The 25,025-nt window shown below is 44.1% G+C and overlaps 1 protein-coding gene across 3 annotated transcripts in view; it reads left to right on the top strand.

Annotated features, from left to right (window-relative positions):
- The window catches only part of BICRAL (BICRA like chromatin remodeling complex associated protein), a 124,620-nt gene extending 102,887 nt beyond the window's left edge, over positions 1 to 21,733 (top strand). For all 3 annotated transcript variants that reach the window (XM_073005992.1, XM_007972542.3, XM_073005991.1), the window contains 7 exons: positions 5,460 to 5,565; positions 7,338 to 7,438; positions 9,549 to 9,610; positions 10,916 to 11,061; positions 13,710 to 13,804; positions 15,992 to 16,094; positions 17,832 to 21,733. In XM_073005992.1, the coding sequence (XP_072862093.1) occupies positions 5,460 to 5,565; positions 7,338 to 7,438; positions 9,549 to 9,610; positions 10,916 to 11,061; positions 13,710 to 13,804; positions 15,992 to 16,094; positions 17,832 to 18,619 (1,401 nt within the window). In that variant the 3' untranslated portion in view covers positions 18,620 to 21,733. The remainder of the gene's footprint in view (positions 1 to 5,459; positions 5,566 to 7,337; positions 7,439 to 9,548; positions 9,611 to 10,915; positions 11,062 to 13,709; positions 13,805 to 15,991; positions 16,095 to 17,831) is intronic.
- Positions 21,734 to 25,025: the final 3,292 nt, after the last annotated feature.

Below are 25,025 nucleotides of genomic sequence, written 5' to 3' on the forward strand. Positions count from 1 at the left end.
AGGCGGAGGTTAGCAGTGAGCCTAGATTGCGCCATTGCACTCCAGCCTTGGCGACAGAGCAAGACTCCAGCTCAAAAATCTAAAATAAAAAATGAATAAATAAATAAAATAAAAAGTTATAGATTCCTAAGCCCCACATTAGATTTCTGAATTGATCTTTGTGGATGGAACCAAGAAATTCTCCAGGTGATCTTGACGCAACCTGAATTTGAGAACCGCTACCTCTTGATATCCATCCCTTACCCCCATTCCAGATTCTCCAGAGAGTCTGATTAGGCCACTTGTGGTTGAATAAACCATGACTGGAGGGGTAGTCTTCTGGGCGGCACAAGGAAGTAGTCTTCCAGGGTCTCTGCTGCTCAATCTGGAGCCTTTGTACAAATTAGGAAAAAGTGCCCCTCAGGACCAAAGTATAAAAACACACCCCTCTAAGTAGACAACCTGCTTTACTGTTAGGCTTGGCACTTTTAGAGGGTGTGTAGTGGGTGCTTCTTCCCTGGACTTTAGCTCTTATCTGCCCTCTGGGAAGTAACACCATGTTGTATATTGTCTTTTCTATCTTATTGCATTAGCTACATCTTTCAATAACATGTTGAAAACCTGTGAAAAGAGGGTCATCCTTGCCTTATTATTGATCTTAGCAGTAAAGCTTTAAGTTTTTTGCCATTAAATATGAATTACACTTGGTGGCTTATGCATTTAATCTCAGCACTTAGAGGGGCTGAGGTGGGCGGATCACTTCAGACCAGACTGGCCAACGTGGTGAAAATCCATCCCTACTGAAAATAGAAAAATTAGCCAGGTACAGTGGCACATACCTATAGTCCCAGCTACTCAGAAGGCTGAGGTGGGAGAATCACTTGAGCCTGGGAGGCAGAGGTTGCAGTGAGCTAAGATCACATCACTACACTGCAGCCAGGGCAACAGATACCCTGTCTCGGGGAAAAGAAAAAACAATGAATAAACCTCTCAAAACCTTTTTAAAAAGCATCAATTCGCTGTAGGTTCTTTGTAGATGTTTGTCAAATTGAGAAATTTCCCCTCTACTCCTAGTTTGCTGAGAGTTTTTTTCATGAATGGGTGTTGCTTTTTGTCAAATACTTTTTCTGCATCTGTTGATATTATCATGGGATTTTTCTTCTTTAGCTTATTGATGTGATACATTAAAATAATTGATTTTTGGCCACACATGGTGGCTCATGCCTGTAATCCCAGCACTTTGGGAGGCCGAGGTAGTAGGATCTCTTGAGCCCAGGAGTTCGAGACCAGCCTGGGCAACATAGGAAGACCTCGTCTCTACAAAAAATTTAAAAATTAGCCAGGCATTGGCCAGGCATGGTGACTCACACCTGTAATCCCAGCACTCTGGGAGGCCAATGCAGGTGGATCACGAGGTCAGGAGTTCGAGACCATCCTGACCAACATGGTGAAACCCTGTCTCTACTAAAAATACAAAAATTAGCCGGGTATGGTGGCGGGCACCTGTAATCCCAGCTACTTGGGAGGCTGAAGCAGAAAATTGCTTGAACCTTAGCCAGGCACAGTGGCTCATGCCTATAACCCCAGCACTTTAGGAGGCCGAGGCAGGTGGATCGCTTGAGCTCAGGAGTTTGAGATCAGCCTGGGCAACATGGTAAAACCCCATCTCTAAAAAAACACAAAACTAGCCAGGCTTGGTGGCATGCACCTGTAGTCCCAGCTACTCGGGCTGAGGTGGGAGGATCCCTTGAGCCCAGGATGCAGAGGTTGCAGTGACCCGGGATTGCCATAGAGTGAGACCCTGTCTCAAAACAAACAAACAACAATGACAAAACAATTAATTATAAAGCTGGTACTCACAGCTGGGCTTGGTGGCTCAAGCCTACTGTAGAAGTTCACCATATGGGGAACTTCCCATACTACAGTAGGACATCATGGGGTCACCTTGTAGGGGACATGCTGTAAAACTGGAAGATTTTCACATTGACCCTTCCCCTCGTGGGTTTTTTCCTAATAATTCATTGCCTGTCTACCTGGAATAGTTTAGGTTTGCCCTTCCCTGCTAGTGGAAGAATGAAAAAGGTGACCATGTCCACCTCTTTAATAACCTTCTGTCACCTGGGCTGGAGTACAGTGGCGTCATCACTGCACTTCAGCCTCAACCTCCTGGGCTCAAGCCGTCCTCCTATATCAGCCCCCGCAAGTAGCTGAGACCACAGGCATGTGCCACCACGTCCAGCTAAGTTTCTAATTTTGTAGAGATGAGGTCTCCCTATGTTGCCCAGACTGATCTCAATTTCCTGGGCTCAAGTGATCCTCCCACCTCAGCCTCCTAAAGTGTCAGGATTACAGGCATGAGTCACCACATCTGGCCTCCTTTTCATTTTTATATTACAAAAGAGAAATAAATAATTGTTTAGAACAGAACCTTTTTTTTTTTTTTTTTTTTTTTTTTTTGAGACAGAATCTTGCTCTGTTGCCCAGGCTGGAGTGCAGTGGCACCATCTCGGCTCACTGCAAGCTCCGCCTCCTGGGTTCACGCCATTCTCCTGCCTCAGCCTCCCAAGTAGCTGGGACTACAGGCGCCCGCTACCGCGCCCGGCTAATTTTTTGTATTTTTAGTAGAGACGGGGTTTCACCATGTGAGCCAGGATGGTCTCGATCTCCTGACCGTGTGATCCGCCCACCTCAGCCTACCAAAGTGCTGGGATTACAGGCGTGAGCCACTGTGCCTGGCCTAGAACAGAAATGTTAACATTAGTTTGTCGGGCTGGATGCAGTGGCTCACGCCTATATTCCCAGCACTTTGGGAGGCCAAGGCAGGTGGATCACTTTGAGGTCAGGAGTTCAAGACCAGCCTGGGCAACATAATTAAGTCTTATCTCTACCAAAAAATACAAAAATTAGCCAGGCATGGTCAGACCTGTAGTCCCAGCTACTCGGGAGGCTGAAGCAAGAGAATCGCTTGAACCTGGGAGGCAGAGGTTGCAGTGAGCCAAGATCGCACCAGTGCACTCCAGCCTGGGTGGCACAGAGTGAGACCCTGTCTCAATAAATAAATAAATAAATAAGCTTAGTTTGTCAATTGGTCAGGCATTGCCAAGGTCTGTGTGAGCACTTACATGTGAATGGTTGGTGGGAACATTTTGCTAAGGCCAAGGTCATAGTTAAGTCTGTGATGGTTAAGTCTGTGACTGTGCAGATGGTTAAACTAAACTCTAAATCCACTGATAGTATAAATAATATAAAACTGAAGAGGGCAGGTGCAGTGGCTCACGCCTGTAATCCCAACACTTTGGGAGACTGAAGTGGGCAGATCACCTCAGGTCAGGACTTGGAGACCAGCTTGGCCAACACAGTGAAACCCCATCTCTACTAAAAGTACAAAAATTAGCCGGGCGTGGTGGTGGGCGCCTGTAATCCCAGCCACCAGGGAGACTGAGGCAGGAGAATCACTTGAACCTGCGTAGTGGAGGTTGCAGTGAGCCGAGATTGCGCCACTGCAGTCTAGCCTGGGTAACAGAGCAAGACTAAATCTTTTAAAAAATAAATTAAATTAAAAAAAAAAAAAAAAAGCCAGGCACTGTGGCTCAAGCCTGTAATCCCAGCACTTTGGGAGGCTGAGACGGGTGGATCACGAGGTCAGGAGATCAAGACTATCCTGGCTAACACGGTGAAAGCCCGTCTCTACTAAAAAAAATACAACAAACTAGCCGGGCGAGGTGGCGGGCACCTGTAGTACCAGCTACTCGGGAGGCTGAGGCAGGAGAATGGCATAAACCCAGGATGCGGAGCTTGCAGTGAGCTGAGATCCAGCCACTGCACTCCAGCCTGGGCAACAGAGCGAGACTCCATCTCAAAAAAAAAAAAAAAAAAAAAAAACTGAAGAAAAAAAACTCTGAAAAGTTACTGCGCCTTGAAGTAGTAATGGCACAGAGGATTAAAAACTGAGGGTAGGCAGGGTATGGTGGCTCATGTCTGTAATCCCAGCACTTTGGGAGGCTGAGGCAGGCGGATAACAAGGTCAGGAGTTCGAGACCATCCTGACCAACATGGTGAAACCCCATTTCTAAAAATACTACTAAACCCCGTTTCTAAAACTACTACTAAAAATACAAAAAATAGCCAGGTGTGGTGGCGCACTACTCAGGAGGCTGAGGCGGGAGAATCACTTGAACTCGGGAGACGGAGGTTGCAGTGAGCCGCACCATTGCACTACAGCCTGGCGACAGAAAAGATTCCCTCTCAAAAAGAAAAAAAAAAACTGAGGGTAATTTAAAAGCCCTTTATTGGCTGGGCGTGGTGGCTCACACCTATAATCCCAGCACTTTGGGAAGCCAGGGTGAACGGATCAGTTGAGGTCAGGAGACCAGCCTAGCCACTATGGTGAAACTCCGTCTCTACTAAAATTGGAAAAATTAGCCAGAAATGGTGGCACACACCTGTAATCCCAGCTACTCAGGAGGCTGAGGCAGGATAATTGCCTGAACCTGGGAGACGGAGGTTGCAGTGAGTCAAGATCATGCCACTGCACTCCAGCTTGGGTGACAGAGTGAGACTCCATCTCAAAATAAATAAATAAAAGCCCTTTATCTTTCTACTTAAAATGTATTATAGAGGCTGGGCATGGTGGTGCATGCCTACAATCCCAGCTACTTGGGAGGCTTGGGTGGAACGATCACTTGAGCCCAGGAGTTTAAGACCAGCCTTGGAAACATGGTGAGACTCTATGGCAAAAAAAAAAAAAAAAAAAAAGCAATATGTTATAGAGATAACATAATAGTTTTTCTTTTTTAAGAGCTAAAAGGAACTTAATTCTTAAACATTATCCATTTCATCTTCCCCATTTATAGAAAAGAAGCACACAACAATTTAAACATTGGATTATTTTTCTAATTATATTTTGCTCAGGCTAATATTAAATTGATTTTCATTTCTCAGTTGCATGCTACCTAATGTTGACACAACACAAACTAGAGATATACCAGATGGTAGTGAGGAAATGTACTTTACATCATCTACACAGCAAAACAATGAGTGGTGACAAAAAATTGGGGGTTGGCCCTTGGTCCCTGACCAGGTACTTGGAGTCTGTGCAGATCCCACATAGGAGCTGATAGTCAGGATCATAATCCTAGCAGGCGGGATATAAGATGACCGGGGGTAGAAATTCCCAGCTGTAGCCTTTTTGTCTGAGCACCACAAACACAGCAGTCCCAGAAGCAAGAAAATAACCTGGTGTCAAGTCAGCATCCCTACTGAATGGCATCAGAAAAATTCGGTGTGCCTGCAGATTGTTAAAGGACGTACTTTGCAATTCCCCTGATGGGATAAGAAAATACAATTTTTAAATTTTTGTTTTGTTTATAATCTAACCTGAAAGTACCAGGGAGGCATGAAGAGGCTTGGTTGATATTTAAAATAATCTGTTAAAGCTTTAGAAATGAAATTAATGTTTTCATCTTGGTCATGTTTCACAGGCTCAGAAAAAATGTCTGAATCAGACTTCCCCCATTTCTGCTCCCAAGACCACAGACGGCCTGAGGCAAGCACAGATCCCTGGGCTCTTGAGCACCGCACTGCCAGGTCAGGAGCTTCCTCAGTTTGTCCCTGTCCTCCCAACACCCACGGATGCTCTTCTCACTCTTCTCCCTCATTCTGCATGAAAGCTTTCTGGCTTAATCTCGCCTCCACTCTGATTATTCCTTTCTTTCTGTATCCTTTCTGCCCAAATAATATACTGTGTTGCATCAACTCTAAGATAGCATCAGGCCAAGCACCATGTCTCATGCCTGTAATCCCAGCACTTTGGGAGGCCGAGGAGAGTGGATCACCTGAGATCAGGAGTTCAAGACCAGCCTGACCAACATGGTGAAACCCCATCTCTACTAAAAACACAAAATTTAGCCAGGCATGATGGCACACGCCCGTAATCCCAGCTACTCAGGAGGCTGAGCAGGAGAATCGCTTGAACCCAGGAGGCAGAGGTTGCAGTGAGCCAAGATCGCACCACTGCACTCCAGCCTGGGTGACAGAGCAAAACTCCATCTCAAAAAAAAAAAAAAAAAGCCGCCGGGTGCACTGGCTCACGCCTGTAATCCCCAGCACTTTGGGAGGCCAAGGCGGGCGGATCACGAGGTCAGGAGATCGAGGCCATCCTGGCTAACACAGTGAAACCCTGTCTCTACTAAAAAATACAAAACAAAATTAGCCGGGCATGGTGGCAGGCGCCTGTAGTCCCAGCTACTCAGAAGGCTGAGGCAGGAGAATGGTGTGAACCCAGGAGGTGGAGCTTGCAGTGAGCTGAGATCGCACCACTGCACTCCAGCCTGGGCGACAGAGCCAGACTCCGTCTCAAAAAAAAAAAAAAACCCCACTAAGATAGCATCAATGGTAAGATGTACTGTCATTTTTCATACTACCAAAAAGAAAAGAAAAGCACTTACCTCTAAATTATGACACATTAAATTATGTGGGGAAAAAAAAATGCTTCTTAGAAATAATGAATTCAGGCCAGGCACAGTGGCTCACACCCGTAATCCCAGCACTTTGGGAGGCCGAGGCAGGCAGATCATGAGGTCAGGAATTCAAGACCAGCCTGACCAACATGGTGAAACCCCATCTCTACTAGCTGGGCATTGTCCTAGCTACCCAGGAGGCTGAGGCAGGAGGATCATCTGAGCCTGGGAGGTCGAGGCTGCAGTGAGCTGTGATCATGCCACTACACTCCAGCCTGGGCGACAGAACGAGATCTTGTCTCAAAAAAAAAAAAAGGTATTTTATAGTACTTGTGACTTTGTAATTATCCCCATGTTGCTCTCTATATACATGTTTGGAATTCTCCACCCAGACTGAAAATATTATGGACTGTGTCTTCTGCTTTTTTAAGGTTTTGAACATCTGCAGTTCTAAGACTTTGAACATCCGATTAGTACTTAAAAAAAAAAAAAAAAAAAAAAAAAGGCAAGAAAGAGAAAAAGCTTGAATATTCCCAGTCAATTGCCTCATTGACTCTTTGGGCCTCCCTTTCCTTAAAATGTATTTTGGGATTCTGTATTGCTGACAGATACTGGCTTGAGGCCTGTGTTTCAGACTATAACTAATTTGAAACTATAGCATTTAGAGCTTCTATTTATTACTCTTTACTTATTTATTACTTAAATAGGCTTTAATAACCTCTTCCTTTAGAGCTTGTAAGTAAATGCACTACCCTGCCCTCCTTCTTCACAGCAAGCAGCCATGATAAAGAAACCTGTTGCAGAATGCTCAACAGTCTCTACCCCTTGGGCTCTAGGGTTATATGATGGACCCAATTTACTGTTTCTTTTGAACACTGTCTTATGTATTAATTCTAATAGGGCAGGATTCTGGAAGCAAAGTTATATCTGCATCCTTAGGAACCGCACAACCACAGCAGGAAAAAGTAGTTGGATCATCTCCTGGCCATCCAGCTGTGCAGGTAGAAAACTATTGGCATAGCCTCTTCCTAATGTTTGGCATAATTGAATGGAAATGTAGTCGTATCATCTTTGTGGTTGCTGGCTAGCTTTGTATGCACAGTCCACCCAGTCCCCTGTGTTCCCACAACAGGGTGGTCGTTGAAGACCTTCCTGGTGGGCTGGGCCTTATGTTTCTGTTTCTGAGATGAATGTCTATTCTATTTCTGACATGTTTACAGTGCTTCATTAATCTATCATATCCTCATGAATTAGTAATATACCAGCAGCTAGTACATACTAGGCACTCAAAAAATGTCATTTATTACTGGGTGATATCGTTCACCATTGTATCAAAGTGGATCTGTTCTTCTTAGTTATGCTGAGGGATTTTTTTTTTTTTTTTTTCTGTAGTAGTAACCAGGTGTATAGGAATTAGGCCATCCCTACAGTCTTTTGACCCAACGTTGACACTTTTTAAAGTCCAACTTTTTGGTTTTCGTTTGAGACAGGGTCTCACCTGTCACCCAGGCTGACATGCGCTGGTGCGATCACAGCTCACTGCAACCTTGACCTCCCAGGCTCAGGTGATCCTCCTGCCTCAGTCTTCTGGGTAGCTAGGACAATACCCAGCTACTTTTTTGTGTTTTTTGTAGAGACAGGATTTTGCCATGTTGCTCACACCTGTCTTGAACTCCTGGGCCCGAGCCATCCACCTGCCTTGGCCTCCCAAAGTACTTGGGATTACAGGTGTGAGCCACTGTGCCCTGCCTAGTCCAGTTGTGTGTTTTTTTTTTTGTTTTTTTTTAGTTTTTCTGTTTTGTTTTATTTTGTTTTGTTTTGAGGTGGGGTCTCGCCCTGTCACCCAGACTGGAGTGCAGTGGTGTGATCACAGCTCACTGAAGCCTCGATCGCCTGGGCTCATGTGATCCTCCCACCTCCGCCTCCTGAGTAGCTGGGACTACAGGCATGCACCACCACGCCTGGCTAATATTTTTATATTTTTTGTAGAGAAAAGGTTTTGCCATGTTGGCCAGGCTGGTCTCAAACTCCTGGGCTCAAGCGATTCTCCCACCTCAGCCTCCCAAAGTGCTAGAATTAAGAATTACAGGCTTAAGCAACCACGCCTGGCCTAGTTTTTTTTGTTTGGTTTGTTTTTTGATACATGATGGATGTACATATTTTCAGGGCACATTTGATAACTTCAACTTTGGCTTTTAAACCTAAAAGATTTCAAATTAGTAGTCTAAAAAGGAAGGAAACATTTCTTGTTTTCAGCTTACTAAGACAGTTTCTTCTCCATCAGACCTACCAATTAGTAGTTGAATGAACCTTGCTACAGTGTGGGACTGCCTGGAATACACAGTGAAGGATCTGTTCAGTTCTAAGGTTCTGAGATATTTGTTTCCTTAACGTGTTGTAAAAAATGCCTCGTTAGATCACACACCTGGACTATATATAACAGGAGCTTAAAAGTGTGTGCACCCCGTACTTACCACTGAGAAGATGGATTAGATAGGATCTACTGACTTTTCAGATGTCTGTGGAATTTCAAAACTATAACCATGGGTCGGTGCAGTGGCTCACACCTGTGAGCAGGCGTGATGACTTGAGCCCAGGAGTTCAAGACAAGCCTGGAAAATATGGCAAAACTCTGTCTCTACAAAAAATACCAAAAAATTAACAGGCATGGTGGTGCATACCTGTACTCCCAGCTACTTGGGAGGCTGAGGTGGGAGGATCACTTGAGCCTGGGAAGCAGAGATTGTTGCAGTGAGCTGAGATTGTACCACCACACTCTAGCCTGGATGACAGAGCAGGACCCTGTGAAAAAAATGATGATGATGATGATGATGATGATGCATTTAGAGAGGAGTTAGAGATTCAGGCTTTAAAGTGCAAACTGAGTCCTCCGGAACTGATTATGCAGCTTTCTGCAATCTTAACACAGTATAACTTTGCTTCATGGACTCTGTGTACTGGTTTGTTTTTTTTTTTCAGCAGGGCACATTCTATAGTCTTAGACTATGTTCTTGATAGGTAGTTGAAAATATGTGAAATGTAGTGAACTTTATGTATAACTGTATTCTTTTTCCTATAAAAGGAATAATAAGAGGTATGTTTTGTCTTTAGGTGGATAGTCATTCGGGAGGACAAAAAAGGCCTGCTGCAAAACAGCTAACTAAAGGAGCTTTGTGAGTTACTTTTGGAAATAACAAATCAATTTTGAACGTTTCTTTGGGTCCCTAGCCTTCAATAAATATACTATAGAAATCAGGTTATAATAATGAGCATATTAGCCTTTTTAAAAATGTACTTTGAGGTAGGGCATGGTGGCTCACTCCTGTAATCTCAGCACTTTGGGAGTCTAAGGCAGGAGGATCGCTTGCACCCAGCAGTTTGAGACCAGCCCGGGCAACATGGTGAGACCCTGCCTCTACAAAAAATACAAAAATTAGCTAGGCGTGGTGGTACGGGCCTGTAGTCCCAGCTACTTGGGAGGCTGAGGTGGGAGGATAGCTTGAGTCCTGAGGTGGAGGTTGCAGTGAATTGGAGATTGTGCCACTGTACTCCAGCCTGGGCGACACAGCAAGACCCTGTCTCAAAAAAAAAAAAAATACATATATATACACATATATATACATATAAATATATATATACACACACACACACACACACTTTGAAAATCTTTTTCTATACTTTCTTTTCTTTTCTTTCTTTTTTTTTTTTTTTTTTTTTGTGAGACAGATTCTTGCTCTGTCACCCAGGCTGGAGTGCAGTGGCACGATCTCGGCTTACTACAGCCTCCACCTCCTGGGCTCAAGCGATTCTCCCGCCTCAGCCTCCAGAGTAGCTGGGATTATAGGCACCCGCCATCATGCCTGGCTAATTTTTGTATTTTTGTAGAGACAGAGTTTCACCATGTTGGCCAGGCTGGTCTTGAACTCCTGACCTCAGGTGATCCACCTACCTCAGCCTCCCAAAGTGCTGGGATTACAGGTGTGAGCCACCGCGCCTGGCCTATACTTTATTTTCATTAGGACTTACAAATATATTGAAATGTAGTATATACATTTCAAATATATTGAATGTAGTTTCAGCCTACTGTTAGCTCTTCTTAAGGAGAATAGTTCTTTGTCTTTTCAGAGACAAAGAATCTCTGAGGAAAAGCATGGTTTGTTAAACTCCCATGTTTAGAACAGAAATGTTAGCATGAGCTTAGTTGGCCAGTGGTCAGGCACTGCCAAGGTTTATGGGGATGCCAACACATAAATGATTGGTGGGAACCTGTGCTTTCGAGGTCAGGGTCATAGTCTGAGTCCTCTGTGGAGCTAGTTAAACTAAGCTATAAACGCACTGTGGTATAACAAATATAAAACTGAAGAAAAAACTGCCGTACTATTCCTATATATCTTATTTTATTTGCGTACAAATAAATATGACTAGATTTAATTTCCTAACATGACTCTACATTGACATTGGCCATTTCCCTTGTAAAGCATTCTCCAGCAGTTGCAGAGGGACCAAGCCCACACTGTGACACCGGACAAAAGTCACTTCCGATCACTAAGTGATGCGGTGCAGAGACTGCTCTCCTACCACGTGTGCCAGGGCTCCATGCCCACTGAAGAAGACTTGAGAAAAGGTAAGCAGGCTGGAACCCTAAGGCTCCAGGAAACCCTCCCATGGACACCCCCCAGAAGAGCAAGAGCCATGTCACCCCCAGATGGTAGGCAGATGATTGTTGTTAATCACAGACCAAACTTGTTCCCTATTTACTCAGTTTCCCAGTCCCTGTTTAAGGTCGTGACTTATACTTCTCAATATTTTTTGAAGGGAAGCCAAGTGTAGGGGCACACACCTGTAGTCCCAGCTACTCAGAAGGCTAAAGCAAGATCACCTGAGCCCAGGAGTTTGAGACTATAGTGTGCTATGATCACACCTGTAAATAGCCATTGCACTCCTGCCTGGGCAACATAGGGAGACACTGTCTCTTTAAAAAAAAAAAAAATTGTTAGGAGGGTACCCTAATGTCAGAGTATTTTATTGACAGATTAGGGGCAGTAAATCCAAGCTTTGTATGGACTGCTGGCTCCAGATGGGATGGCTTTGCACTAGACACTCTACACAGTGGTTTCGCATAGTCCTTGCCTTTAGGCAGTATGCATACCCTGAAGGTTTTTTTTTTTTTTTTTTTGAGGTGGAGTCTCGCTCTGTCATCCGGGTTGGAGTGCAGTGGCACATCAACTCACTGCAACCTCTGCCTCCCAGGTTCAAGCAATTCTCCCTGCCTCAGCCTCCCGAGTGGCTGAGATTATAGGCACGCATCACCACAGCCGGCTAATTTTTGTATTTTTTAGTAGAGATGGAGTTTCACCGTGTTGGCCAGGCTGGTCTTGAACTCCTGACCTCAGGTGATCGGCCACCTCGGCCTCCGGAAGTGCTGGGATTACAGGCATGAGCCACCGCGCCTGGCCAAACTGTTTCTGGTAGTTTTATGAATTAGACACTTGAGTTCCCAAAAGCATTCCCTGAGGTTCCAAAATGAGTCCAGAGCATTAGCCACATATCAAGAAACTGACAAAAATGTGAGAGATAAGGGCTGAGCATGGTGGCTCACATCTGTAATCCCAGCACTTTGGGAGGCCGAGGCAGGCCGATACCTGAGGTCAGGAGTTCAAGACTAGCCTGGCCAACATGGTGAAACCCTGTCTCTACTAAAAATATAAAAATTAGCTGGGCGTGGTGGCTCACACCTTCAGTCCCAGCTACTTGGGAGGCTGAGGCAGGAGAATCGTTTGAACCCAGAAGGCAGAGGTTGCGGTGAGCGGAGATCGCACCACTGCACTCCAACCTGGGTAACAGAGCAATACTCTGTCTCAAAAAAAAGAAAATGCTGGCCGCGGTGTCTCACACCTGTAATCCCAGCACTTTGGGAGGCTGAGGTGGGTGGATCACTTGAGGTCAGGAGTTCTAGACCAGCCTGACCAACATGGAGAAACCCTGTCTCTATTAAAAATACAAAATTAGCCAGACATGGTGGCACATGCATGTAATTCCAGCTACTTGGGAGGCTGAGGCAGGAGAATCACTTGAACCCAGGAGGCAGAGGTTCCCGTGAGCCAAGATCACGTCATTGCACTCCAGCCTGGGCAACAAGAGCAAAACTCTGTCTAATAATTAATTAATTAATTAATTAATTAATTTAGAGATAAGGGCCCCTTCCCCAAACCTGGAACTCCTCCTGTCCCAATGCGTGGCCATGCTCTTTCCCACCACCACCGCCAAGGCCTGGCTGTATCAGTGCCCTCCTCTTTTCTAATCCCTTCCTCAGCTGCTACAAGTCTTACTCCTCCTGGCAGGGACCTCTAATCTCAGGGCACAGTGGTTTCTGTGAGTCCACTGTGGATTTCCCTAGGACACCAAGGAATAGGGTCAAGATCCAGCGTTAAATGGGGTGTGAAAGAGCCGGGCGTGGTTGCTCATGCCTGTAATCCCAGCACTTTGGGAGGCTGAGTTGGGAAGATCATGAGGTCAGGAGTTTGAGACCATCCTGGCCAACATGGTGAAACCCCATCTCTACTAAAAATACAAAAAAATTAGCGGGGCGTGGTGGCACACGCCTGTAATCCCAGCTATCGGGAGGCTGAGGCAGGAGAATCACCTGAACCCAGGAGGCGAAGGTTGCAGTGAGCCAAGATTGCGCCATTGCACTCCAGCCTGAGCAACAGAGCAAGATTCCTTCAAAAAAAAACCCATGGGGGTGTGAAGACTGAGAAGAAGAATGAATTAGAAGGTGTTCAAATCTTTGGAGACCAACAGACAGAGAATAGAGCCACATGACCACAACAGTTTAATGTAAAGCTGTGTCTTTACATTAAACCGGTTTGCCTAGTCCAGACAGTTGGACTTCATTGTTTCAGCTATTTTAGTTTTTCATACCATTAGGCTTAGGTCATCTAAACTAGCAGATCATTCTCTACTCATTGATATTTATTGCGAGTCTGTTATATGGTTTTATTTTATAGGTGATATCAAAGTAATTATGTTTTTGGTTTCCTAAAGTTAAAAAAGCTAGTAATAAAATGAGTTTCCATGATCAGTGGACAGTGAGGCAAAGCAGTGTAGAAGGATAATGCTTAGCCAGGGAACAGCTCATCTAAGAAGAGAAAATTGCCCCAGATAAGCCATGTTTGAATAATGGAAGAGTAATGAATTTCAGTCTTAAGAAACAGAAGACCTAGTCGGTGATTTACAGTCTCTTACTATTTCTTTGTCTCTCTTTTTTTAAAGTGGACAATGAATTTGAAACAGTTGCCACTCAGCTCCTAAAAAGGACCCAAGCTATGCTTAACAAATACAGATGCCTGCTCCTAGAAGATGCCATGGTAAAAGTCATGCGACTGATATTTGTTTTTTACAGGTCACAGCCACTAAATCAGAGATAAAAAGTTCAAGGGATTATAGAACATAATGTAAAAGACACAGATAGTTCACACTGTAGAAAAATTTACACTTAGCTGCTACTACAAAAACAGCAGTGAACATTTTCTGAACTTTACTTGGTGGGTCAGTACTATTCTCTTGTTTAACAGATAAGGAAACCAGGGCTTTGGTTAAGTAACTTGCTCGAGTACAGATGGCTAAGAAGTTTGCAGTCATTAGCAGAGCTCGGATACAGGCCAGGATCATCTGACCCCTGGTCCACACTCTGATGCCGTCTACCGCCTTTCACCAACCCATAGATGTGGGGAAAGGACTGGAGGCATATCTGAACAGATAAGCTGGTGACAAATGTCAAAATTAGTTTTGTTTTTAATTGAGAGATCATTGACATACCATAAAATTTACATTTAAAGTGTACAACTTAAGCCAGGCACGGTGGCTCATGCCTGTAATCCCAGCACTTTGGGAGGCCGAGGCGGGTGGATCACCTGAGGTTGGGAGTTCAAGACCAGCATGACCAACATGGAGAAACCTCATCTCTACGAAAAATACAAAAAGAGCCAGGCGTGGTGGTGCATGCCTGTAATCCCAGCTACTCGGGAGGCTGAGGTGGAAGAATCACTTGAATCTGGAAGGCAGAGGTTGTGGTGAGCCAAGATCATGCCATTGCGCTCCAGTCTGGGCAACAAGAGTGAAACTCTGTCTCAATAAAATAATAATAATAACAATAATAATAATAAATAATGGATCACCTGAGGTCAGGAGTTGGAGACCAGCCTGGCCAACATGGTGAAACCCGTCTCTACTGAAAAGACAAACATTTCAGTGTTCAGAGTTGCAGTGAGTCGAGATCGCACCTCTGCACTCCAGCTTGGTGACAGTGAGACTCATCTCAAAAATGAATAAATAAATAAATGAAGTGTACAACTTGATGGTTTTTAGTACATTTACAAGGTCACATAGTCATCACCACTATCTAATTGCAGAACATTTTCATCATCCCAGATAGAAACTGCAATTCATCTGAAGTGCCAGTTAAATAGAGAAAGGAGTAAGAATAAGATACCTCAGGAAATGATAGAAAGACCAAATCTGAGATTTGAGAAGCAGTTCTAAAATCAAATAGGCTTTAGCCTATCATGGTCTCTTATAACTCATTTTCAATTTGATATCAACTTTGAAAATGTACCTTGGGAGATTGGTTGAGCTATATTATACACATATACAACATAGAGTAAATGTGTATCTGTGTGTCTGTATTTACTTAAATAAATAAATAAATATATATATATATATATATATATTTACTTAAAACTATGCCACCAGACCAGGCACAGTGGCTCACGCCTATAATCCCAACACTTTGGGAGGCTGAGGTGGGTGGATCACCTGAGGTCAGGAGTTCGAGACCAGCCTGGCCAACGTGGCAAAACCCTGTCTCTAGTAAAAATACAAAAATTAGCCAGGCATGGTGGCGCATGCCTGTAATGCCACCTACTGCAGAGGCTGGGACAGGAGAATCGCTCGAACCTGGGAGGTGGAGGTTGCAGAGAGCTGAGATTGCACCACTGCACTCCAGGCTGGGTAACAGAGCGAAACTGTCTAAAAATAAATAAATAAAATAAAATAATGCCGCCAAAGTCTGTAATAATTGTTCTCAGCCAGGTGCGGTGGCTCATGCCTGTAATCCCAGCACTTTAGGAGGCCAAGGCGGATGGATCACCTGCGGTCAAGGGTTCGAAAAGATTTCTAAGATATATTATTAAATAGAGGAGAAAAAAATACAGAACAGTATATATAATTGCTACTATTTGGGTACAAAAATAAAGAAGTATATTTCTTTATATATATATATATACACACACACATATATATAGTACATATATATTCTTATGTGTGTCAGAAATATCTCCAGAAGAGTACTGAAAACTACTAGGCAGGCAGATGCCTCCAGGGAGAGGCACTGGGTGGTAGTGGGTGCACACCAGGAAGAGGCAAAGAAGGGAGGCTCACTTTTCACATGCCCTGTAGCATCTTTTGAATTTTGTACCAATGTGTAAATTATTTTTTCCAAAAACAACAATTTTTTAAAACTGATCTATGAAATGACTGGCCTCTCTCTCTTTCAGCGAATCAATCCCTCTGCTGAGATGGTGATGATCGATAGGATGTTCAACCAGGAGGAAAGAGCTTCCCTATCCCGAGACAAGCGCCTGGCGCTTGTAGACCCTGGTAAGAAACATTGCAGTGAAAGTAGCGGACAGCTCCTGCCATGGTTCAGGGACCGTGGGGCCTTTGGGAGTCTGTGTGAACTTTGAGTAAGAAACTTGAAGGTAGAACGTGAATTCTGGGGAGAGCTGGGCACAGTGGCTCACACCTGTAATCCCAGCTACTTCCTTCTTCTCTTTGGCCTGCACAGCCAATGTTTGTTGGATGGAATCATCTTTTCAGATTTCAAGTCTACATTCCCTAAAACTCACATTTTAGAATTTGGTGAACAAATTCATGTTCACACTATACATACTCTTTGTTGTTTTGTAGATGTCATCAAAGCTCTATTTCACTTCGATGATTTCCAGCGTTAACACTTTTTCCACTCTTGCATAACAGCAGTCTGCCTACCTCCATCTGGACCCTCAATGTTCTAAATCCTCACGGACATTTCTTTTGCCATCCTCTGGCTCCTCAAGCCTGGTGCAGTTCAGTGCTCACTCACAGACGCAGCTCCTGCATACCCATTGTCCTTCCATATCATTTTGGATGAGTGTTGGCTATTCATTTTGTGGTCTTGGCAAAGTGATGCCAGGTTTCTCCTATGTGTCTAAAGGGATTGAAGTGCTTTCACCCAAAGACAAGTAGCTGTCTTCACCCAGAAAGTATGTAAGACAGATAGGTTTTCTGTTTCCTGGTGTCTATCCCCCTTCCCTGCAAAGCCCCATTCCAGGCCCTTCTGCTCTAAGGAAGAAACTAGGCTGATACCAGGACCTAATTTCTGTTTTCAGGAGGTTTCAAGGAGGTCATTAGCTGAAAACTAATTTTAAAATAATACTTAGAGGCCAGACGCAGTGGCTCACACCTATAACCCTATCACTTTGGGAGACCAAGGCGGGCAGATCACCTGAGGTCAGGAGTTCAAGACCAGCCTGACCAACATGGTGAAATCCCATCTTTACTAAAAATACCAAAATTAGGCCAGGCGCGGTGGCTCACGCCTGTAATCCTAGCACTCTGGGTGGCCGAGGCAGGTGGATCACCTGAGGTCAGGAGTTCGAGACCATCCTGACCAACATGGTGAAACCCTGCCTCTAATAAAATACAAAAAAAAATTAGTCCGTTGTGGTAGCAGACGCCTGTAATCCCAGCTACTCGGGAGGCTGAGGCAGGAGAATCACTTGAACCCAGGAGGCAGAGGTTGCAGTGAGCCGAGATCATGCCACTGCACTCCAGCCTGGGCAACAAGAGCAAAACTCCGTCTCAAAAAAAAAAAAAGCCAAAATTAGCTGCGCATGGTGGTGAGTGCCTGTAATCCCAGCTACTCGGGAGGCTGAGGCAGGAGAATTGTTTGAACCCAGGAGGCAAAGGTTGCGGTGAGCCAAGATCGTACCACTGCACTCCAGTCTGGGCAACAGAGCAAGACTCCATCTCAAAAAAAAATAAATAAAATAATACTTAGAGATCAGGACTGAGTGAGGCTTTTTGCCCATCACATTTTCCAATTTGTCATCAAGCATCTACCTTTTCAAAAGGTTTAAGCTCCCCATCTGGAAGCTGGGGCTCCACAGCCTTGGCTGCCTTTACAGGATGCTCTCTCGGGATCAGGGTCCTGCTTCTGCATGTTCCTGTATGTGAAGCAGATGGATTCTGTGAGTGGGGCTGGCTTTGCCCTCAGCACCTGACCCACTGAAGGTCTGCTGTATAGTCTGTACTCTCCCAATCACTCACTAATGATCTTTTTGTTCCCATTTCCAGAGGGTTTTCAGGCTGATTTCTGTTGTTCCTTCAAACTTGATAAAGCTGCTCATGAGACACAGTTTGGCCGGAGTGACCAGCATGGCAGTAAAGCAAGCAGCTCTCCACATCCGCCGGCCAAGGCCCAAGGCAGAGACCGAGCCAAAACCAGTGTGACAGAATCCATGAATCATGACCAGTTTCATCTAGTGCCTAATCACATCGTGGTCTCTGCAGAAGGAAACATTTCTAAAAAAACAGAATGCCTTGGCAGAGCACTGAAATTTGACAAAGTGGGCTTAGTTCAGTACCAGAGCACGTCTGAAGAGAAGGCCAGTCGGAGAGAGCCTCTGAAGGCCAGTGAGTGCTCTCCCGGCCCTGAAGGGCACCGGAAAACCTCATCCAGATCAGATCACGGTACTGAGAGCAAACTCTCAAGCATCCTAGCAGATTCGCACTTGGAGATGACATGTAACAATTCCTTCCAGGACAAAAGTCTGAGGAATTCTCCAAAGAATGAAGTTTTACACACAGACATCATGAAAGGGTCAGGTGAGCCCCAGCCAGATCTCCAGCTGACGAAGAGCTTGGAAACCACATTTAAGAACATCTTGGAACTCAAAAAGGCAGGACGGCAGCCCCAGAGTGACCCCACGGTTAGCGGCTCTGTTGAGTTAGATTTCCCCAACTTTTCTCCTATGGCTTCACAGGAAAACTGCCTGGAAAAGTTCATCCCGGACCACAGTGAAGGTGTTGTAGAAACTGACTCCATTTTAGAAGCAGCTGTAAATAGTATCTTAGAGTGTTAATAGCAGCAGTCCTCCCCTTACCCCACCCAAGACCCACCCCCCCGGCCCCGGACCAGTTACATTCTTTCCTGGCAAAAGCAAATGGAAATGGTCTCCTGTCTCCAGCCTGCTTGATCTTTCATCACAGGTTATACTTTCTAATCTCAATCCTGTTCTTTGTTTAAGAGCAATACTTGTCGTGATTACAGGGAGATCCTTTAGTAAAATTAATCCTTGTTAGAAAGCAGTCTGATAGGCCCCACTCATTTCAAGTGTTATGAAAGTGCTTATAGTCATTTTGTTTATTTGTTTTGTTTTTTAAAAACACCGTAACTCAATGAGACCACGTATACTTGGCCCTTGGTAAAATTTTGACAATCATAAGTCATTTGAAAAGAACAGACTTACTAAAATCAAACGAGACAGATAGAAGCTACTTTTTAAAGAATATCCCACTGCATCTCCAAATTTAGTTTTGGGGGTTTTTATTATTATTATTATTTTGGGTTTGTGTGTGCGTGTGTTTTGTTGTTGTTGTTGAGGGGAAGACCACATGCTTCTTCCCCCTCAGCCATCCTTGAGCAGTAAATTGCTGGGTGTGCTGCCAGGGACCGGAGCCCTGGTGGAAAAGCCAGTAGCACATACGCAGGGCATTGCAGTGCTTCCCTGTTGATGGTTCAAGTGCTTTTCTGATGCTTCTGGGACAAAACCTCATGCTTTTAGGCATATCCATGTTGAATTTCATCTAGGGAATGTTCTGTTCTTAGTTACAGCAGCAAAATTTGAAATAATTTCACCAGGCTAAATAAAGGAAAATGGAAACCAGTTAAGAGGCACAGTGTACAGGGGAGGCCGGGATAGAGCCATGAAGGTTATAATATTAATATGTATATATGTAAAAGCATATATATGTTAACTATTGAGAAAAAACAAGTTTTGCATTTTATAATTGGATATAGTCAACATATGATGTATGTTTTTGTTTGTTGCTGGATTTTGTTTCACTTAACCTCTCTTTGCACCCTCTCCCACAACAAATACCAAGCATCAAAAGCACTTTCATTTGAAAATTATGTTGTAATTTTTCAGTTTAAACTTTAAGGAGACTTTGGCCTTGTTTATGCTTCTTGTCTGAGAACAGTGGTCACCCCTGGCAGCAATTCATTACCAAAACACAGACAAACCAAAGGTAACCAGCTAGCCCACCACTGAAAGGAAAGATCTTAGACATGGGATTCCCATTTGAGAGCCAAAGGATATGCCCTGTCACCATTTCTGTTTGGCCTGTGTTCATATTAGTGAGCATGGCTTATTGCTTTATTTATTTTTATTTCTTGTCAGGGAGTGTTCTCCGTTTTCCTTTCTTGTATACCTGCCCCAGGTTATCCCATTTCTGTTGTTACCTTTATTCTCAATGTCATTGTAACCATCACTTATCTCCTCTCATTGGGAAAGCTACATGGTAGTATTTGTATGCACTCTTCTCCCACACATACACACATGTGCGTGTATCTGAGCTGCTCGGATCCAGAGGTCATTTTTGTTACAGTGTGTGCACACTCACTCTCCTTCTTTGTGTGCATACTCTCATTTATTCTGTTTATCTCCCTGGCTCTGGAGGTGCAGCCTCTGGTCTTCACTTTAGTGTGTTGCTAGAATCTGCTTCTGGCTGTCGCCAGCATGGGGATGACCCCCATTGTCATCATGTTGGGCATTTCTTTTCCGGATTGGCCTGTGATGGAAAGGAAGGCTTCTGATTAGAAAACACAGCAACAGAAGACCTATACCCCCGGTGCCCCTTTGTCCCACTATACACAAAAAACCCTGTGAGATGGCCAATCTTCATAATAGCAACGTACCTTCACCCCAACCACGTGCCCTAGCCAATACAAATTGGAAAATCTGGGCCATTTTAGGGTTACCATTTTTTCCTTATTTGTGCCAATGTCCAAGTTGCAGATTTCCCCTTTTTCCTGTATTGTAACATATTAGGTAAGTTGGTTTTGCCAGTTGGTACTTTCTGTTTGGGTAGCCCTGGGGTAACACCCTGCCCTGAACTCCATGATTTCATAGGCTTTTCTTCCCTTAGGGCTCATGCTCCCCTAATTCCTAGCAAGATGATCCCTCCTAATCAAATTCTTCTCATTGCGGGACTTTATCCCTGGAAGCCTTCATGTGGGCTGCTAGTGAGTTATATTAATTACTGCAAATCAGTGGAATTCTCAAGAGACAAGATAAGCTTCATGTACATTTGTCACCTCTCTTTCTTCCCTATCCTGCCCTGCTGTCCCAATCCTAGCTTTTCTATATACCATCTTAAAGGGTTTTTAAGCCCTAACACTTGTCTAGCAAATGGAGAGCCTAATTTACCAAAATGAAACTTGTAAATGTTTGTGTCATTGTATGTAAGTTTACTTTTTACGGAGGAAGGATTCTAGATAATGACAAATGAAGATTATGACATGTATTTTACTCCTGTGATTAGGTTCTACGCACATGGGTCATAACTCGCATGTTGAGCCCCCTCTGGTGCAAGGTAGGAGAGCTCAGCCTCAGATGGCCAGCATTCAGTTTTTCAGGTTCATTAGTCAAAGTTAAGTTTTAGAACTATTTGTACTCAGTCACAAAAATCATTTTTCTTTTTTTTTTTTTTTTTTCTGTTGTTGTCGTGGAAAAGTGTGAATTTGTTATTAAGCATTTGATTTTCTGTGTCCTTAAGTACTTCCTAAAGATGAAGCAAAATTTTAATCTGGCAATTACGAAAAAGAAATATTTTAGCTCTGAAGGATTTAGTAGATTCTATTAGATTAGGGAGGCCTTACAGACTGACTTGACTTAAAGAGGACGCGTCACTCGCTGTCAGTGTGGTGTGGGCTTTATTTGCTTAAATACCTTCATTTGTATAGTATGTCTCACTTGAAATTGCTTTGTATACATTTTGTAAAAATATTTATAAAATGTTTTGTAAAAAAAAAAAAAGTATAACAAATTGCAGTTTATTTTGTTATGTTGGATAAATACTGTTAAAAGAAACCAGTCAGTAACTATATTGTTAATTCATGGTTAGGAAATGTTTAGTTGGAGATTACAAAATGAAACAACCATTGCAATACAGCCAAAGATTTGGGAAAATGTGCAACTGTGATTGTCTTGATTTTGCAAATAGGAATGGCTGCTTTTCCCAGAGGAGAAGGGTAAGTGTTCAATGGGAATTCTATTTTAATAGATTTACCATTACCAAAATCAATTTACCCCAGTTAGGGAAGGGATAGGATTTTAATTGTTTGGTCTTTCCAAACAGTTACAAATTAATGAAGCTGGTCAGTGAGGAGGTTTGGTCCTGTACACCTTTGGCCTCCATCCCTACTCCTGTCACATAGGTCCTTAGCTATGGAAGGAAAAGTGGGGGTCATGTGAAAAGTCAGGTAAGTGAGCCTCACTCTGCAGGAGATTTTCTTCAGTTGTTATGTTTATTTTGTTTCTGCAAGGACAAGGAGAAAGCTAAGTGATAAATGATTTCACATAAGACATAGTCCAGAATTAACATGTTTCTCTTTGGATTCAACATATTTGACCAAATTTTGTATTAAAAAATAACTCTGGCCAGGCACGGTGGCTCACGCCTGTAATCCCAGCACTTTGGGAGGCCGAGGTGTGTGGATCACGAAGTCAGGAGATCGAGACCATCCTGGCTAACACGGTGAAACCCGGTCTCTACTAAAAATACAAAAAATTAGCCAGGTGTGGTGGCGGGCGCCTGTAGTCCCAGCTACTCGGGAGGCTGAGGCAGGAGAATGGCGTGAACCCGGGAGGCGGAACTTGCAGTAAGCCAAGATCGCACCACTGCACTCCAGCCTGGGTGACAGAGTGAGACTCTGACTCAAAAATAATAATAGTAATAAATAAAATAACTCTATAACCTTATGTGTAAAATCAGCCCCATGAGGCCCTTTTGAATTCCTGCCCTCACAAGTATTTTTCCACCCAAATTGTTAGGGAAGCTTCTAGAGATGAAATGTATTTCTGGGAACAAATTGTTCTTTAGGGCCTAGAATCTACACTTGTACTCATTTATGGTTTAATTAGATTCTCCCCTGTGCCCTAACATCAGTAGGAAATGAAGATTCAGCAGTAATCAGTACATAAATAGAAAGTCATTCTCTAAAAAGATTTTAAAAAGGCAACAAAGAAAGTCATTCTCAAATAACTAACAGAATGATATGAAGGGATCTATCTACTGATGTCATGTACAGTGTTACCCTGATGTCAAGCTTCTCTTCTTGCTAAGGATAAATGTGTGTCCAGAATGACATTTTTGTCCCTCTTCAGGCCATTGACAATGGGAGTGCCCCAGGATTGAAGAGTTAAAAGGAAGGATCAGCCGGGTGCAGTGGCTCTAATGCCAGCACTTGGGAGGCCAAGGTGGGTGGATCACCTGAGGTTGGTAGTTTGACACCAGCCTGACCAATATGGAGAAATCCCATCTCTACTAAAAATTCAAAATTAGCCGGGCGTGGTGGCGCATGGCTGTAATCCCAGCTATTCAGGAGGCTGAGGCAGGGGAATCACTTGAACCCGGGGAGAGGCAGGGGTTGTGGTGAGCCAAGATCGCGCCATTGCACTCCATCCTGGGCAACAAGAGCGAAACTCCATCAAAAAAAAAAAAAAGGAAGGAAGGATCATCTGGTTGCTAGGTTAGGATCTGTCTCTATTCCCTGGAGGCATACCTGGAGGAAAAACAGGCATCTTCTCTTAGGATGGTTAAAGCCCTCAGCTGTGTGTATGGGAGGACACAGTCTAGGAAAGGGGCCCTAGCACTTCCTGATGCAGAGAAAGTTCCAAGTTAATTACTGGGGGAAAGGTAAGGGAAAATAAAGAAACCTTTACAGTGTGGGGGAACTGGAACAGCATTGCTCAGGCAGGGCTCTAGCTGTGCTGTTCTGAAAGGGCTAGGCCCTGGGATTCAGGGTCATGCCCTGCTTGCAGCCTTGTGTGTGCTCTCCAAGACAGAGGAGGACCTGTTGGGAATCCAGCTGAAAATGATAATCACTAACCAACAATATTACTTGAGCAGTTGACTGTTGGCAGACACTGTGCTAGACATTGGGATATACAGATAATTCAGGCATGCTTTCTGCTTTCAAGGGGCTCACAGTATACAGGGGGAGCAACACACAAATATACATTACATTTGGGAACTGACTGGAGTGCAGGAGAGAAGAAAATGGGATGCTATAATGTTTCTGGGCTGGGCATGTGGCTGGTTCATGCCTGTAATCCCAACGCTTTGGGAGTCTGAGACAGGAGGACTGCTTGAGGCCAGGAGTTCAAGAGAAGCCTGAGCAACACAGTGAGACCTATCTGCAGAAAAAATAAAAATTAGCCAGGCATGGTGGCATATGCGTGTAGGCCAGGAGGCTGAATTGCTTGAGCCAAGTTCAAGGCTGCAGTGAGCCATGATCATGCCACTGGACTCCAACCTGGGTCACAGAACAAGACCATGTCTCAAAAAATAAAATTCTTCTGGACTGCCACGATAAATTGCACAGAGAGCTGTAATTTACATTTCCATGCCCTGGTTCTTAGTATTTTCCTGAGTTATACTTGAGAAAAAAAATATGATACTTTCTGTAGTAACAAAGATAAAAGACTTTATTTTTTTATTTTTATTTTTTCCGAGATAGAGTTTCCCTCTTGTTGCCCAGGCCGTGTGCAGTGCAATGGCATGATCTTGACTCATCGCAACCTCTGCATCCCAGGTTCAAGCGATTCTCCTGCTTCAACCTCCCAAGTAGCTGGAATTACAGGCACCTGCCACCATGCCCGCTAATTTTGTATTTATAGTAGAGATGGGGTTTCTCCATGTTAGTCAGGCTGGTCTCGAACCCAACCTCGGGTGATCGGCCTGCCTTGGCTTCCCAAACTGCTGAGATTACAGGCGTCAGCCACCGCGCCAAGACTTTTGTAATTAAATTGTTAATTATATGGAGAAATCTGTTTCAGCATATTCACAAATAGCAGGAGCACATACGTAGTATAAAGTGGATTCTGTAATAGGAATTGCCTGTCTACACTGCTGCAGGTAAAAGACCTTTATAAGAAACCCAGGCCGTGTGTGGTGGCTCACGCCTGTAGTCCCAGCACGTTGGAAGGCTGAGGCAGGTGGATTACCTGAGGTCAGGAGTTTGAGACCAGCCTGACCAATATGGTGAAACCCTGTCTCTACTAAAATTACAAAAATTAGCCAGGCGTGGTGCACCTGTAGTCCCAGCTACTCAAGAGGCTGAGACAGGAGAACTGCTTGAACCAGAAAGGCGGAAGTTGCAGTGAGCCAAGACCACATCACTGCACTCCAGCCTGGGCGACAGAGCGAGACTCCATCTCAAAAAAAAAGAAACTCTAATCTGTATTACTCTTGGGTATGTGC

This window comes from Chlorocebus sabaeus, chromosome 17 (assembly GCF_047675955.1).
Source record: "Chlorocebus sabaeus isolate Y175 chromosome 17, mChlSab1.0.hap1, whole genome shotgun sequence".
NCBI lineage: Eukaryota > Metazoa > Chordata > Mammalia > Primates > Cercopithecidae > Chlorocebus > Chlorocebus sabaeus.